This window comes from Molothrus ater, chromosome 6, assembly GCF_012460135.2.
Source record: "Molothrus ater isolate BHLD 08-10-18 breed brown headed cowbird chromosome 6, BPBGC_Mater_1.1, whole genome shotgun sequence".
NCBI lineage: Eukaryota > Metazoa > Chordata > Aves > Passeriformes > Icteridae > Molothrus > Molothrus ater.
The window spans coordinates 26,993,209-27,006,659 of NC_050483.2; the positions used below are offsets into that span (position 1 = coordinate 26,993,209).

The 13,451-nt window shown below is 40.1% G+C and overlaps 1 protein-coding gene across 1 annotated transcript; it reads right to left on the reverse strand.

The window, feature by feature from the left end:
• Window positions 1-343: 343 nt before the first annotated feature.
• Window positions 344-12,833, reverse strand: DNAL1 (dynein axonemal light chain 1). The gene is made up of 8 exons (XM_036384505.2): window positions 12,789-12,833; window positions 10,219-10,257; window positions 7,185-7,294; window positions 6,481-6,536; window positions 4,909-4,964; window positions 3,551-3,677; window positions 2,995-3,138; window positions 344-1,460 (listed from the first exon to the last, which is right to left on the reverse strand). The coding sequence occupies exons 1-8, from the start codon at window positions 12,789-12,791 to the stop codon at window positions 1,390-1,392; spliced, it is 606 nt and encodes a 201-aa protein (XP_036240398.1). The 5' UTR covers window positions 12,792-12,833; the 3' UTR covers window positions 344-1,389.
• Window positions 12,834-13,451: the final 618 nt, after the last annotated feature.

Consider the following 13,451-nt stretch of genomic DNA (forward strand, 5'->3'; position numbering starts at 1 on the left):
GGAACCAGCAGATACACTTGTCACTTCACTTTAAAAAAAAAAGATGGTACCACAAATTGGAGGAAAAGCTTGTTAAAAAACCAAAAAGGAACTGCAGAAAAATCTACTCAGGTGACTCCATCTATTGTTCAAAGAGAAGAAGAAAAACTGCACTTTTGGCATCCCACAGTGCAATCAGGTATGTCTTCATCGTTGTTTAATGCTTTTCACTAGAAATAGCCACATAAGAGTGCTTTACTAAAACTGGTTACCCTGCAATATAGCACACTCGGTACCTCTTCAATACTATTTTTACCAATGCCCTCATCATCTCATCTCATTCATCTCATTCATCTCATTCATCTCATCTCATCTCATCTCATCTCATCTCATCTCATCTCATCTCATCTCATCTCATCTCATCATCCCACTGTCCCCACTAACTACATATACTTTCTCTCACTGCTTATACCTGTGCTTTCACAAAAAATTAGTATCCCCAAAATCAAAATTTTCTGTCCTCAAGCCCAGGTTTTCTGTTTGCTGTTAGTTTCTCTGTTACTATCAGCCTCCTTAGTTACAGGAAGATTCCAGAGCTAAGAAGGGTTATGTCCACCAGTGACCCAATCCAAAGCCAGAAACCAGCTGTAGGCTAATAGGCAACATATTCCAAAGTAATGTCTTAGTAAGAGACAAAACCCAAAGTTACCAGGTATTTTAGTCTTACAGAAACCATGCAATGAATTTCCATTGCCTCTTAAAAATAAATAAATATATAAGTTATACATGGCCTTCTAAGCAATGCAGTTGAGTTCCAATGTGAGAAGCCCATTTCATGACTTAAGGCCAGGAACAAATGCTCATCAGACCAATACCTTTTTTGTGCGTATGCAACTACTGGGCCTGTTTGGCATAACACTTCAAGGAATGAAAAGGCAAACTCACATATTAAAACTATTGAGAAAGTCCCATGACAAAATTAAACACAACAAAGCTCATCAGGTGTCTCTAAACTACAACATTATTCTTCTGGCCTCAGAGTTTCCAATTCAGTGTTGGCCAGCAGCACCAAATAAGCTAAACCAGTTCTTTTATAACCCAAGTGAACAACAAGCACCACTAATCAGGAATGAAAAATAGCTATGTATTAATTTAAATAAAGATCTCTTGCTAGCCAAACAGCAGGTAAACTCAGCTCCACTAGTCTCTACAGAAGGTCTCATAAGCTTGACAACAAACCAGTGTGAGCAATTTTTGGTAACTAACTCTTTGGGTGAGAGATTGTGGAGATAAGATGGTCTTTTAAAAACTGCCCAAAGATTTTCTTCAAAACAAATACTTTTATAAAAGTTTATGTGCAAAGCTATCTGGAGTTATTTTAATAATTTAATACCCAATAAGAAAGTGTCATCAGTTTCCTCCTTCTGCTCCTTCTGCTCCTTCCGCTCCTTCTTCCTCTTCTCCTTTAACAACTAAAGTACCTAGGAGAAAAAAAATAGGAAAAGAAGAAGAGGAAGACATAGTTAATTATGATCTACCTGAAATTATGAACTTATCTGAATTATGAATTATGATCTTATCTGTCCTGTTGGAAAGAGTCAAGAGTTGTATTTCCTGCCTGTTTCTAACCAACATAAACTTCTGCATACCTCAACTGGTCTTAACTAGAAAAGCCTTTGACTTATGAGCTCCTCTGCTGTGGGATGTTTTTCTTGGGTAACTTCTTGGGTAACAGGGAACAAAAAGATACTAAAGTATGGTCTGCAAAGATCAGCCCCTCTTGGTCTCTGGGAGATGCACCAAGTCAGTTCAATTGCTAACAACATACCCTTCTCTTGTGGGGCCCCTACTTTGTGCTGCCTTTTCCAGGACATATATGCACAAGCTTTAGTGTGGTTTGTAATACTACCAAGGACACTTTTTGCCCACAGATATGTGCCCCATTCCTTTTTTTTTTGTTTTACATTCTAAACTTTTCCTGTTACAACAGCAGATGGACCACTGCAGGCCATCCTTCCTAGCAGTGCAATTCTCTCATCACGCTTCCACTTTCTAAGATTTTTTTTTACTGCAGTTGATCTGGTTTTAGATAGAGTCTGGTAATAGGCTTGCCATCCACTGCTCCCTGTAGTGAAGCTGTCTCTTCTTGTTGACATGCCTCCACCCTTCCCTTCCCTTCCCTTCCCTTCCCTTCCCTTCCCTTCCCTTCCCTTCCCTTCCCTTCCCTTCCCTTCCCTTCCCTTCCCTTCCCTTCCCTTCCCTTCCCTTCCCTTCCCTTCCCTTCCCTTCCCTTCCCTTCCCTTCCCTTCCCTTCCCTTCCCTTCCCTGCTGTTATTCTGACTCTGTGTTAGTGTTACCACTCCTGCTCTCCCCTTCATTGCTTTAGTACACAGGGGATAATAGTGAACAGCTAACATCTCCATTGACGGGAATTAACATATTTTAAAAGAGATTTCAAAATTAACTAATTTGTAGTCACTAAGCAGTTGAATATCTTTTCATAGCAGTGTCTTAAATAGGAGAGGACAGCTCACAAATTGAGGCTTACTGCAGTAATGGAGGGGGATATTCAAGCATTTAGGAAATTTGCATGCAGATTTGAAAATTTGCCCTTGCATCAAAAGCAAACCAGAACATATTCCTGTCTATCTCCATTATCTCATGTCACCTCTTTTGTTGGGAAAATTGTAATTCAGCTTGGCAGATGAAAGCCATGTTAATTTATTTAATGCTAAATCTTTCCATTCCCTATTAGGTATTTGATAAAACTACTTGGGTAACTACAGAATAATGCCCAACTATAGGTTGCAAGACCACTTGGATTTAGCACTCCAAAATCCATCAAACACTGTGGCCAGGATCTCAGTAACTACTTCTGAATAACTCTGAAGAGGAGGGAGGAATATTAATTTCATGGGCACACAAATGAATCTCTGAGGTTATGTTTAATTTCCCTGTGGTTGTCGTTATATTAAGCTTTTAACTCACCCCAATTACCTCTCGCCCCAAACTCACCATCCAGCTTTTTCAGCTTGGGTACCCGTTTGGTTGCTTCTTCAATCCAACTGTTCTGATCAGCAGCAAATTTCTCTTGTAGTGGATTGCCTACAAACACCAGCTCCTCTAGTACTGGCACTTCTGCCAGCCTCACAAACTCTGCTGCAACCACAAAGATGAAAATAACAACCAGATTGTTGAACATGGAAAGAACATCTGCACCACACATTCCTTTCACACTCAGTGCAAACATAAAGAGCATGGGATACAACAGGAGAGGGACTGCTTGGATTCTAACTGGTGTCAGGTTAAAGAACAGGGATGTGCTTTAAGAGAGGTTAGAGAAAGATGATTCAAAGCATGAACTTGATTTGACTAAGAAGTTAAATTCAATATTCTAACTATTTTTACTCTCTTGCATGAGTGGATGTTTAGGGATTTTGCACATGTCTGCAGGCTTGTCAGTTACAATCAAAGCTCCATGAGATACAGCACTATATTTCACTTGGTGACTTAACTCATGCATTCACCACACTATACAGAAATCTCTACAGAGTAGAGATGCATGGCTTACCCCAATCTTTCACCAAATTATTTGACATATAAAGAACCTTCAGTTTCTTCATTACACGGATACCCCTCAGTTTCTCAATTAAGTTGTATGAGATCCACAGCTCCTCTAAAGTTTCAGCAACTGCCTCCTGGAAAATGACAGGACTACTCAGATAAGCAGAAGTACATCTTCCTTATTATTCATACTCTTTCTTCACCTTCTACAGGTAACATCATGTGAGAAAATAGTAAGGTATATTAGTCCTCATTTCCTTTTAAGCAGGTCCCTAATTATTAGGCATGGCAAATGCTCATGGGAATTTAAAGGCAAAGTTAAATATGCAAATATATGTAAGGAGGACAGAAATCGCTATAATTAGAATAAAACAAGATGTTTTATAAAACAAGATGCAGAATTTACTGGCTGCAGTAGCTCTTAAGGCATAAGGGGCAGAGGAGACAAATCTGCCTACTTGTGCACTGCAAGCATGTGTGAAGAGAATTCAATTCAACAACTGCTTTGGAAAGGATGTTACACAGTGTGAGAGCATTTTTCATTCTGGTATTTTCTTATATGTTTGTATCTGCTGGCCAGAAATCACATTCCTAATTCTCTCAAAAGAGAGGTCATTACACATTAACTCTGCCTTTCACACTTAAGAGATTTGGCATCTCTGAAGGTGAGAACAGCTTTGAGGTGAAACAGTATCTCTTGAGAAAGAATTTATATAATCATTTAAAAAATGCTGATCAAAAAAAGTATTCTTCTGACCTGAATTCAAATGTAACAAAATTGATCCAATTTTTTCCTCAGCTAATTTTCCCCTGCTAGGTAGATTCAGTCCTGCCACCATCAACTCTAAAGCCATACTGTGTCAGGTGCCAGTTACATAAAAGGGACTGACTCTAAGGAAGCGTGTTTTTACAGGACTGCCAATATTTGTATTAAAGAAGCACAGCCTAAGTATCTTCAGGTAGAAAATTCTGCATGCAAAATGTCTGCAGGAATTATATTCATGTAAAGCCAGCAGAAGTTAAATGGCTTTACAGATAGACAGCAATTTTCAAATAGAACTTCTGATTTTCTTTATTAAAGACAATAAAATCTCTTTCCTAAAATTTTTCAGTGTAGTAAATTAAGGTAGATAAATTTCCAAACATTAAGAGAATTTGAACCAAAAAAAGTGAACAACTATCTGAAAATTGAGAAGCAATGTGAAAGAGTGTGAAGAGATGATAGCAAAAGGAGAATATAAAAGGTTAGTGCCTAACCTTTTATTCACTTAATTTTATTGAATTCAGAAAAGACTTGTATGAACATGGAGAAATTACCCCATATTCTATTTTATTAGTGAACTATTGATACTAAAAAGCACATACCAATCCATTCAGGTTCTTTATGTTATTTCTTCCCAAAGACAGAATCCTCAAATTTTCTGCAATAAATTTTAAAAAATCTCATAAATGGGGTTTCTTTAAAATAAAAAGGTGCTGTAAGTCAGGTAAAATGCCATATTCTGCTTACAAACTGCACTCTGAACAGGCTACCTTAAGAAAGAATGACCTAACAGAAACAAACCCTCCTGACCTAAACAGATCAGCAGGAATTGATGCAGGGGAAAGCTCAGAAATATACTCATGAATACAAAGCTGCTCATGTATAGGTTACCTAGTTGAAAATCAGTTTTGATAAATACTGAACAAAAATTATTATTTCACCTTGCACTTGAACTCTAACTGCTGACTTGCTTCTTTTGATCTTACATAATTCATGTCCCTTCTTCTCCAGACAAAAGTGGTGCTGATCTTATTTTAAGGCAGTAGATTTGGTTTCTATACTACAGGCAGCATATAAAGCTGCCTTACAGATGCCTGACGAGAGACATTCAACTTAGTTCTAGTTTGTCTGGCTTTAGTATCAAATACTTGGTATAGACTGGATGTTTTGAATCTACATTAATATAAATATTTAAGATGCTTTAACAGCTTTTAATGTTTTATACCACTAAAAAATTTCATTGGTTTCACTTCTATGTACAATTGCCTAATTAATTTTTGTCATGATAGTTACAGAATTAAAGTATTAAAGAACAATTATTTGGAAAGACTATTGGAATATATTTCCCTGACTAGTATTCCCAAATCTTTTGAAGTCTGAGCTTATTATGCAAAGAAATAAGTTTATCAAGCTCTTTGGCAGATCTCTTGATGTGCAGTTGGAAAGGATGAGATTCCAGGTTCCTTATCTATCCAGCTGGCATTTTAATAGGAACAGAAAAGCCTGGAAGCTCCACTTCAAAACCTGCACTTCTTTGTCAGCCTCATGCCACAGTCAAAATCTTGAAGACAGACCATTAAGACTTCTGTTCCAAAGTCAGTAACCCAAGAGTTTCAAAGACAGGTGTCCAAGAAACAAAAACTCTACTTCTAGACAGATGGCACATCCATGTATAAAGTATGAACAAAATGAAACCAAGTATACCCAATTCTCTGCAAAGTGGAATGACATTTTCTCCATCCAGGTCTACAACACTCCAACCTCACTGCAACCAATAATGCATTTGTAGAGTTGTTGAACTGCAGACTGTCTCCATCAGGAGCATGGAAAATAGTCATGACATCACTCTAGAACTGATTAGGTGTTGAATAGCACAGCAAGGCTCATGGGAAGGTTCTGAAGTGCTTACTGAATGGAATTTTTTGAATGTTGCACTGTGAGACAACTGTCAAGGCTAGTGCAAGGATACCTGCTGCAATACACCACTGCTGCTCAGCATGCATTCTCCAGTAAGACTGGTCATTTTAAAGGTCACTTGTAATGTTCTATGAGGAGGGAATAAAAAAGGATAATAACAGATATAAATAAAGCTGGACACATGTAACAAATGATGGCATATCTCCTAGCCAGGCAACTAGAAAACAAACACAATGGACAGCTGGCTTGTCACTTACTTAGGTTGTTCAAGTTGGCGATTCTATCAATGCAGTTTGTAGATAGTGATAGTTTCCTTTAAAAGAAAGAATAATCAATTCACAGTATATAAGGATCACTACACTGGAAGAGTTCCATGCCCCAACACCACTGCATTAGAAATAATTATATGTTCTTGTCTCATTAGATGGTAAACTAACTGGATGTGTAACAGACTCAAAATATCCTCAAACCATTAAGCTTTATTTAGTTTCTGGGAAAGTACCATGACTTACTTACATTAAATACTGGATTATCTTTTGATGCCTAGCCTTATGAAGTGCATGGATGTTTATTTCTGAAATTACTGTAATCTCTTTCTGGAAGTCCTGCTCAAATTGCCTCTTTTTTTCCATGAATTTTGGAGTGGATCATAAACATGACTTTTAGCTGATAGACTCCAAACACAAATCTATAATTATATACTGATAAACCGTATATAATTTTTCTGGGGACAAATATTAATGCAGAATCTACCCTAACACCTTCTGAGTTAAGTTACAGGGGTCTTTGAATTAAAAAGGGCAATTGTGTGCAGAAAGAGAAGCTCAGTTAAGAAAGAAAGAAGAGTTGCTGCTTTGAAGGCCACACTTAAACAGAGTAAATACATATCTGCAGTGGACAGCAGAAAAACTGAAAGGAAGAGAGGATATTTTGTTTCCAGCATGTTTTTAATTGAACTTACTCGCAGTTAACAAGAGCAGAGAGGGCACCATCCATTTTTTCCACAGGAGGAATCTGCCCATACAGTTTCACTTCCTTTGCCTCTGAAGCCTTCTGGCCACTTTTCTCTTCCTAAAGAAAAGAGAAGGTGAGGAAGAGTCTCACTGCTACATGCAATTACCAAAAACTACTACACTAAAATAATTACTCTAAAAATGAATACTATAGAAGGAATTCACATATACTACTGGAAGGAGAAAGCATTTTCAGTACTGTTATCAGGATTCCTGCTAGTGTAGCATAAAAAGGGTAAAGCTAGCTCATTTTCAAGGTATCAAAATAACTTATACATTATATATGTTGGGTTTTAAAAGTTGTGTAACACTTGAGCAATTTAGTAAAGGAGTCATCTGCCACAAGGAATGGAGAATAGATTGAAGGCTAAAATTCTAGATTAAGATATTACCATGGAGACTGACATACAGAAACCTCAGCTAGGGCCAGTTTATAGCAGAAGCAGATTTAAAAGTTCTGACAGAAAAGTCTCCTCACTTCACCCAGAAATCTCAGAACTCATGCCCAGCTCACGACACAAACTGAATACAGGGGAGTGTGTTTTGGGGGAGAACTTCAACAGATTCACAGCATTAAGAATCTAAAAAAAAAATATTCTAATTAGCCATTAAGAAAGAGTGGGGGAAGATGTCACACTTAAGAGAATACAGCAAAAGACAGATTTCCTATTGACAACCTAGGCTGATAATTCAGAGTCTTGAAAAAATGGACATAACTTCGGCATTTAGGTTTATTAAAAAATATCATCAATTAAAGCTTTTAAAATTCTGAAGTGATGGCAATTATTGACTAAACGCTTGGAACAAGTATCTGTTTAGAGAGTAGCAGCAGTTTTGACAGCTGCCTCCCTGAGAGCACAAAGGGAGCATTTTCTCCGTTCACTCAGTGTTCAGTGCAAGCACTGGAGGTCCATTAACAAAGGAGAAATCTTGGCACTTTCAAAACAAGGACTCCTGTTTTCTCCTCCATTTCATGCATCTACTGAAAAGAGAGATAGCTGAGTGTGCCCCAGTTTATATGGCTACTTTGTAATTAAATTAATCACATCCCATAAGTCTTTCAGTATCCCACAGCAGAACATCAAGTTTTGATAACATTATTTTTCCTCTTATGCACCCAAAATACTTCAGAAAACTTAATTTAATTTTAAAAGATCATGTTGTCTTGCACACTTATTTATATTCCAGTTTCTGTCCAAATTCAGTGTAACAGTATTTTTACTCAAAATTAATGATTTAGCAAATAAGCACATCAGATGTTTTGCTGGAATATGGTGATACATGTTCAAACAAAGAAACTATATCAATGTGAAACTTCCATTTTCTTTTCTAAGAACACTACTGTATCTGTTTGAATTTACACTCAGTTTCTAATCTATGAGCTCATACCAACAAATAAAAATACATTTTTCCTTAAAAACATGAAAGGGAGAGAGCTTCCAACATGGACTGGGCCAGCAGTGAGCTCACAGCAGTGAGCACCTTCAGGAAGAAAATTCATCCAGATTGCCAAGGACTTCTGGAAGCAGCTGCACAGCCACAATATGCCACAGAGAAAATATAGGTAGAACAGACATGTTTTTATAAGAACAGGTTACATGTTTGCCAAGTTGAAGCTGCTTTGATTTCAAATTGCTTTGATTTAACTATGTCACCCTGACTGCAGGGCATAGGTAAACCCATATACCAAAAGGGAAGAAAAACATTTGGAATGCAACACAACAGCAAATGCAATTGTACAAGTCACATGGATCCAGATTAGGAAGAGTAAAAGGAAGATTTAGACCCACCCCTAATAACTTGAACAGAAAAGCAAATTCAGCACTTTATGCCTAATGTTAATGGAAACTCACTGACACAGGCTGATTCTGTCTAAGAAACATGTGACAGAGCAGCAAATGAAAAATAAATCTGTTAATAGGAAACATGGAGCTGAAGTTCTGGAGGGCAGAAAGAGTGAGGGAGGAAAAGCAAACTATTTTTATACACAGTTCATACCTCTACTAATGCTTATGTCTGCAAGTTGTTGCATTCTAGTTCTTACTAGCAGAGCAGCAATGAAGTTTGTGGGATATACCAACATAACTGGAAAATCCCTGAAATACTGAAGGTACTAAACAATGATAAAACTCAAAATGGAAGTAATCTTCAGTTACAGGCTAGTACCTTGAGCTTCTGGCTTTCAAGTGTACCTACCCATGCTATCACATCCAGATCTTCCAGAGGCCAAAACATTTATAAATCATTGCTTTAGCAGCTGGCCAGAATTAGCAGGAAAGCATATGTACACCAAACAGCACATCTGTGCCTTCATCTAAAATTCAGAGACTGGGGAAAGATTCTCATTGGTTTTGCTGCACAGTGAACCTGACCCTTGAGCATCCTACATCATCATTTGGCATTACATCCCCATCTTTGCCAATACATAGCTTTTTGGAAGACCAGGTTAGCCACAACCAAATGAGCTTCTGTATGAAGAGAGTATTTAAGAAGAAAAAAAACCCAAGAAACTCATTCTGAGTTAAGATTTGCACAATATGAGGGACTATATGTCAAAAGACATGTAGAAGATTCACTGAATTCAGTACAGTGAGAATTTCATACTTGTTTATTCCGTTTATTCCCATACTGTTTATTCTGGGAAAGACTGCACTTGGGTAAAGTGAACAGAGCATAATTAAAACATAATACATCCCCTACTTTGGATCTCTTTTGTGACTTCAGGCCCATGCATATCCAGCAGAACAAGGCAGGAGGGCAAAACAGACTAATCTTTACCAGTTGTATCAATTTAACAGGAACATACAGAAAGTCCAACAGAATGTACTATAGAACAACAACAACAACAGTAACCATCATTTTACTTTGTGAAACTTCTTAAAGCAGATGTTTCATGCAAACATATTTCTTACAATATTTGACAAACAAAATTAGCTGAATACAGTCAAACCTCATGCCACTAGACATTGTTCTAGTTCTTACCCATTTGGCTAGAGCTTCTTTGATGGTCGTTGCTTTTGCCTAAAAGTGAAACAAACTTAAGTGAATATTCATTGAATTTTTTAAGTGGCTTGTTCACTGCAAATCTTTCCTTTTCCTTCCCTCTCCCTATCCTGCTTGTTTGCCCCCCTTCCACCACTTTCCTGTAGTATCTTGGGTCAGCCAAGTCAAAGAAGTTGGAACCCCCCAGTGTCCTGTAGTTTTGTTTCTGGGGTACTTTGCTGCATTTTCAGAAGCAAACAATGAGCTTAATGTCAGGACATTATCTTCCTGATCTTACTCTCTGTCCCATGGCACACTGCTTATTAGCTTTTATGGTGAAATTCAACTTAAAGGCATAAGAAGTTACTGCAATGAAAATTGTGGTCTAATGCTCTTAAATCCTCACACTTCCTATTGTGCATTAGCAGTTTCCTGCCTGAAAGCAAGTCTGCGACCAGAAAATTATACAGCCTCCTAAAATTCACTGAAGAAAATAAGGTACAGCTTGCCAAAACTCAAGAGCAATCTGGATTATATATATTTGGGGTTTCTTACCAATGGTTTCACACTGAGCTACACCATGTGATGTGAAAACATGTATGTGGTATTATTATTCAGTTTGGAAAAACCTGAGAGCTGCTTTTTAAGGACTGACCCACTGACCAACTTTCTGTTGTCACTAACTCTACTTTTCCACCTCACATCAGAGTCTCAGTGAAACCACATAAAGATATCCAAAACAGTAGTATATAAACAACATGCCTAATGCTTCTCTAAACATTAAACATAATCCAAGATGTCTTGGATTAAAAAGGTTTTAGAGATCAATCTTTTACAAACAGTGATCAACAGCCTTCTCTCTACAAATATAGGAAGACTCAAGTTTTGGCATCTCTGTTGCTCCTAAGTGTAGCAGGGCGTGGATAAAAGCAGCCTTTCGGGTAATCAGATATATAACCCCTCCTTACTGTAGAAGTTAAAAACAACAAACTAACTTCCCCAAAAAATCTTACAGGCAGCCACCTCAGTCACAGAGCTTTAGTATTGGGTACTTTACTCTGGACCACAGGAAACTCTGGTCCCAGCAATAAAAGGCAACAGCTGAGGCAGCTTTATATAAGAAAAGGCCACGGCCACCGAACACCCAGCAACAGCCTAAGAGCCAGCAACACCAGGGAGCCCGAGCATGCATCTCAAACATCAACACGCACCTCCATTTAGACATCCTCAGATGTTCCAGCTCTTTCTGCCCACTGACAGGCACTCATTTCAATCTGGTCCATACCAAGTGATAGCTAGCTCTTAGTCCTATTGGAGATGACCTGCAAACTTGAGCCCCAGCAGTAGCTCCCCAGTGTCTGCCAGAGATACACATCTGCATGACCTCCTCTGGTTCAGAAGATCACATCCCTAAGCTCCCACTACAACAGCCTCGTTCAAGCCAATTAACAGCTACCAGTGTGGGGGCAAAAACAGCTGGCTTCCAGTTAATTGGGGATTTTTGAGCAGAAACTTCATTGCCTTTTTCATAATTATGGCAGCCAGTCACCAAAGCATTTGGGTACATGATCTCAGTCACTCATGTTGAAGGGAGAAATGCATTTATAAGATCAGTGTCTGCTGCTGTTTTGAAGTCATGCTAAAAACAGTTTGGACTTTAAAGCTACTGATCCATGTGAGCACAAGGAGCAGCTTCTTCCCTGACCTCTGTACACTTATCTCTGTTGATTTTATGAAAACATGGATATCAGCACAGCAGGTTATCTCTCTCTCTCTGGAGAGCACATATCAGGGATTTAATTTTCTTTGAGATGCACTTGAAATTTCTCTAGGTAAATTGGAGTATCTTCTGCCACAGGAGGTTACTCAAGGGAAACTTCCTCCAAGAAGCTTATCTGCAGGGTTCTTCTACCTGCTTATTGAACAATTTTCTACAGGTATTTAGACTAAAGAAAGTCATAATACTTTATTTTAAAATATTCAAAGTGCCAAGTGATCAGTGGGCATCCCTGAAGAGTCACCATCAACATGGCAGAAACAAGAAACAGAATCTCTGAAGGGGAAAAATAACCACACCTGTACTAGTAATAGTTGTAACAAAAGATTTATTCCCCTCCCAAAAAACACAGCAGTCGGACACATAGTATCTACAAAATGTAGACCCCCAGGAAAAAGCAAAACAGCAACATTTCGCCTTTATTTGCAGACATTTATTTGTATTTAAAATAGATGAAATCAGAATTGCACAGCAACAGATACCAAGCTAATCGCTTGGTGATCATCGATACCGCCGCCTTAAAACCACGTACTAGCGGAGGTTTGGGAGTTCGTGACTCCCCTCTTTCCTCGCTTCTCCCCGAAATCCCCCTTTCCCAAGGCACAGCAGCAGGCCACCGGCCCCCGCCTCAGCCGCCGCCCCGAGCCCCGCGCTGCCTCCCGGACGGCTCTCGCCGAGACCGGGCTGCTCGGCGGGGCCCGGCCCCGGAGGGCTCCGCGCCGCCACCGCCGGCCCGGGGGCCGCTCCGACCCCCGCCGCCGGGCCCTGGCGCCGCCCCGGCCGCAGGACTCACCATGGTGCCGTGGATACCGCGAACGCTCCGGTTGCTACGGGCGCGGGGAACGCCCCGCCCGGAACTCGCGTAGCGGACCGCGGCGCCTTGTGGGACGGGCGGCGCCGGCCGGGGCCTGGCCCGGCCCGGGGCTCACGGCCCGGCCGCGGCGCTGGGGAGCCCTTGGGCAGCTGCGAGGGCCCCCAGCTGTGGCCGGTGCAGCTCATCCAGCCCCCGACCACTCGTCTTAATGGAATGGGATGGGCGTTTGGCCTGGCAAAGAATTACTGTGGCGGGTTCCAGGCTCCTGAGTACAAGAGCAGCTACTGGAGAGGGGCCAGTGGAGAGCCACAAAGATGATGGATGAGGGTCTGGAGTCCCTCTCTGGTGAGGAGAGACTGCAGGACCTTGGCCTGTTTCGTCTGCAGCAGAGGAGAGCTCACCAATAGATACAAATTTCTCAAAGGTGGGTGCCAAGAGGACGGTGCCAGACTTTTCAAGGGTTCAGAAGATCACAATATGAGGGACTTGTCCTGCCCAATGACAGGACGAGGAGAAACGGCCTTAAGCTGAAACACGAGAAGTTCCACCTCAAGGTGAAGAAGAACCTCTTTACACTGTTCCAGCAGAGCCCTGGAACAGGCTGCCCAAGGAGGCCATGGAGTCTCCCTCTGGAGACAGTCC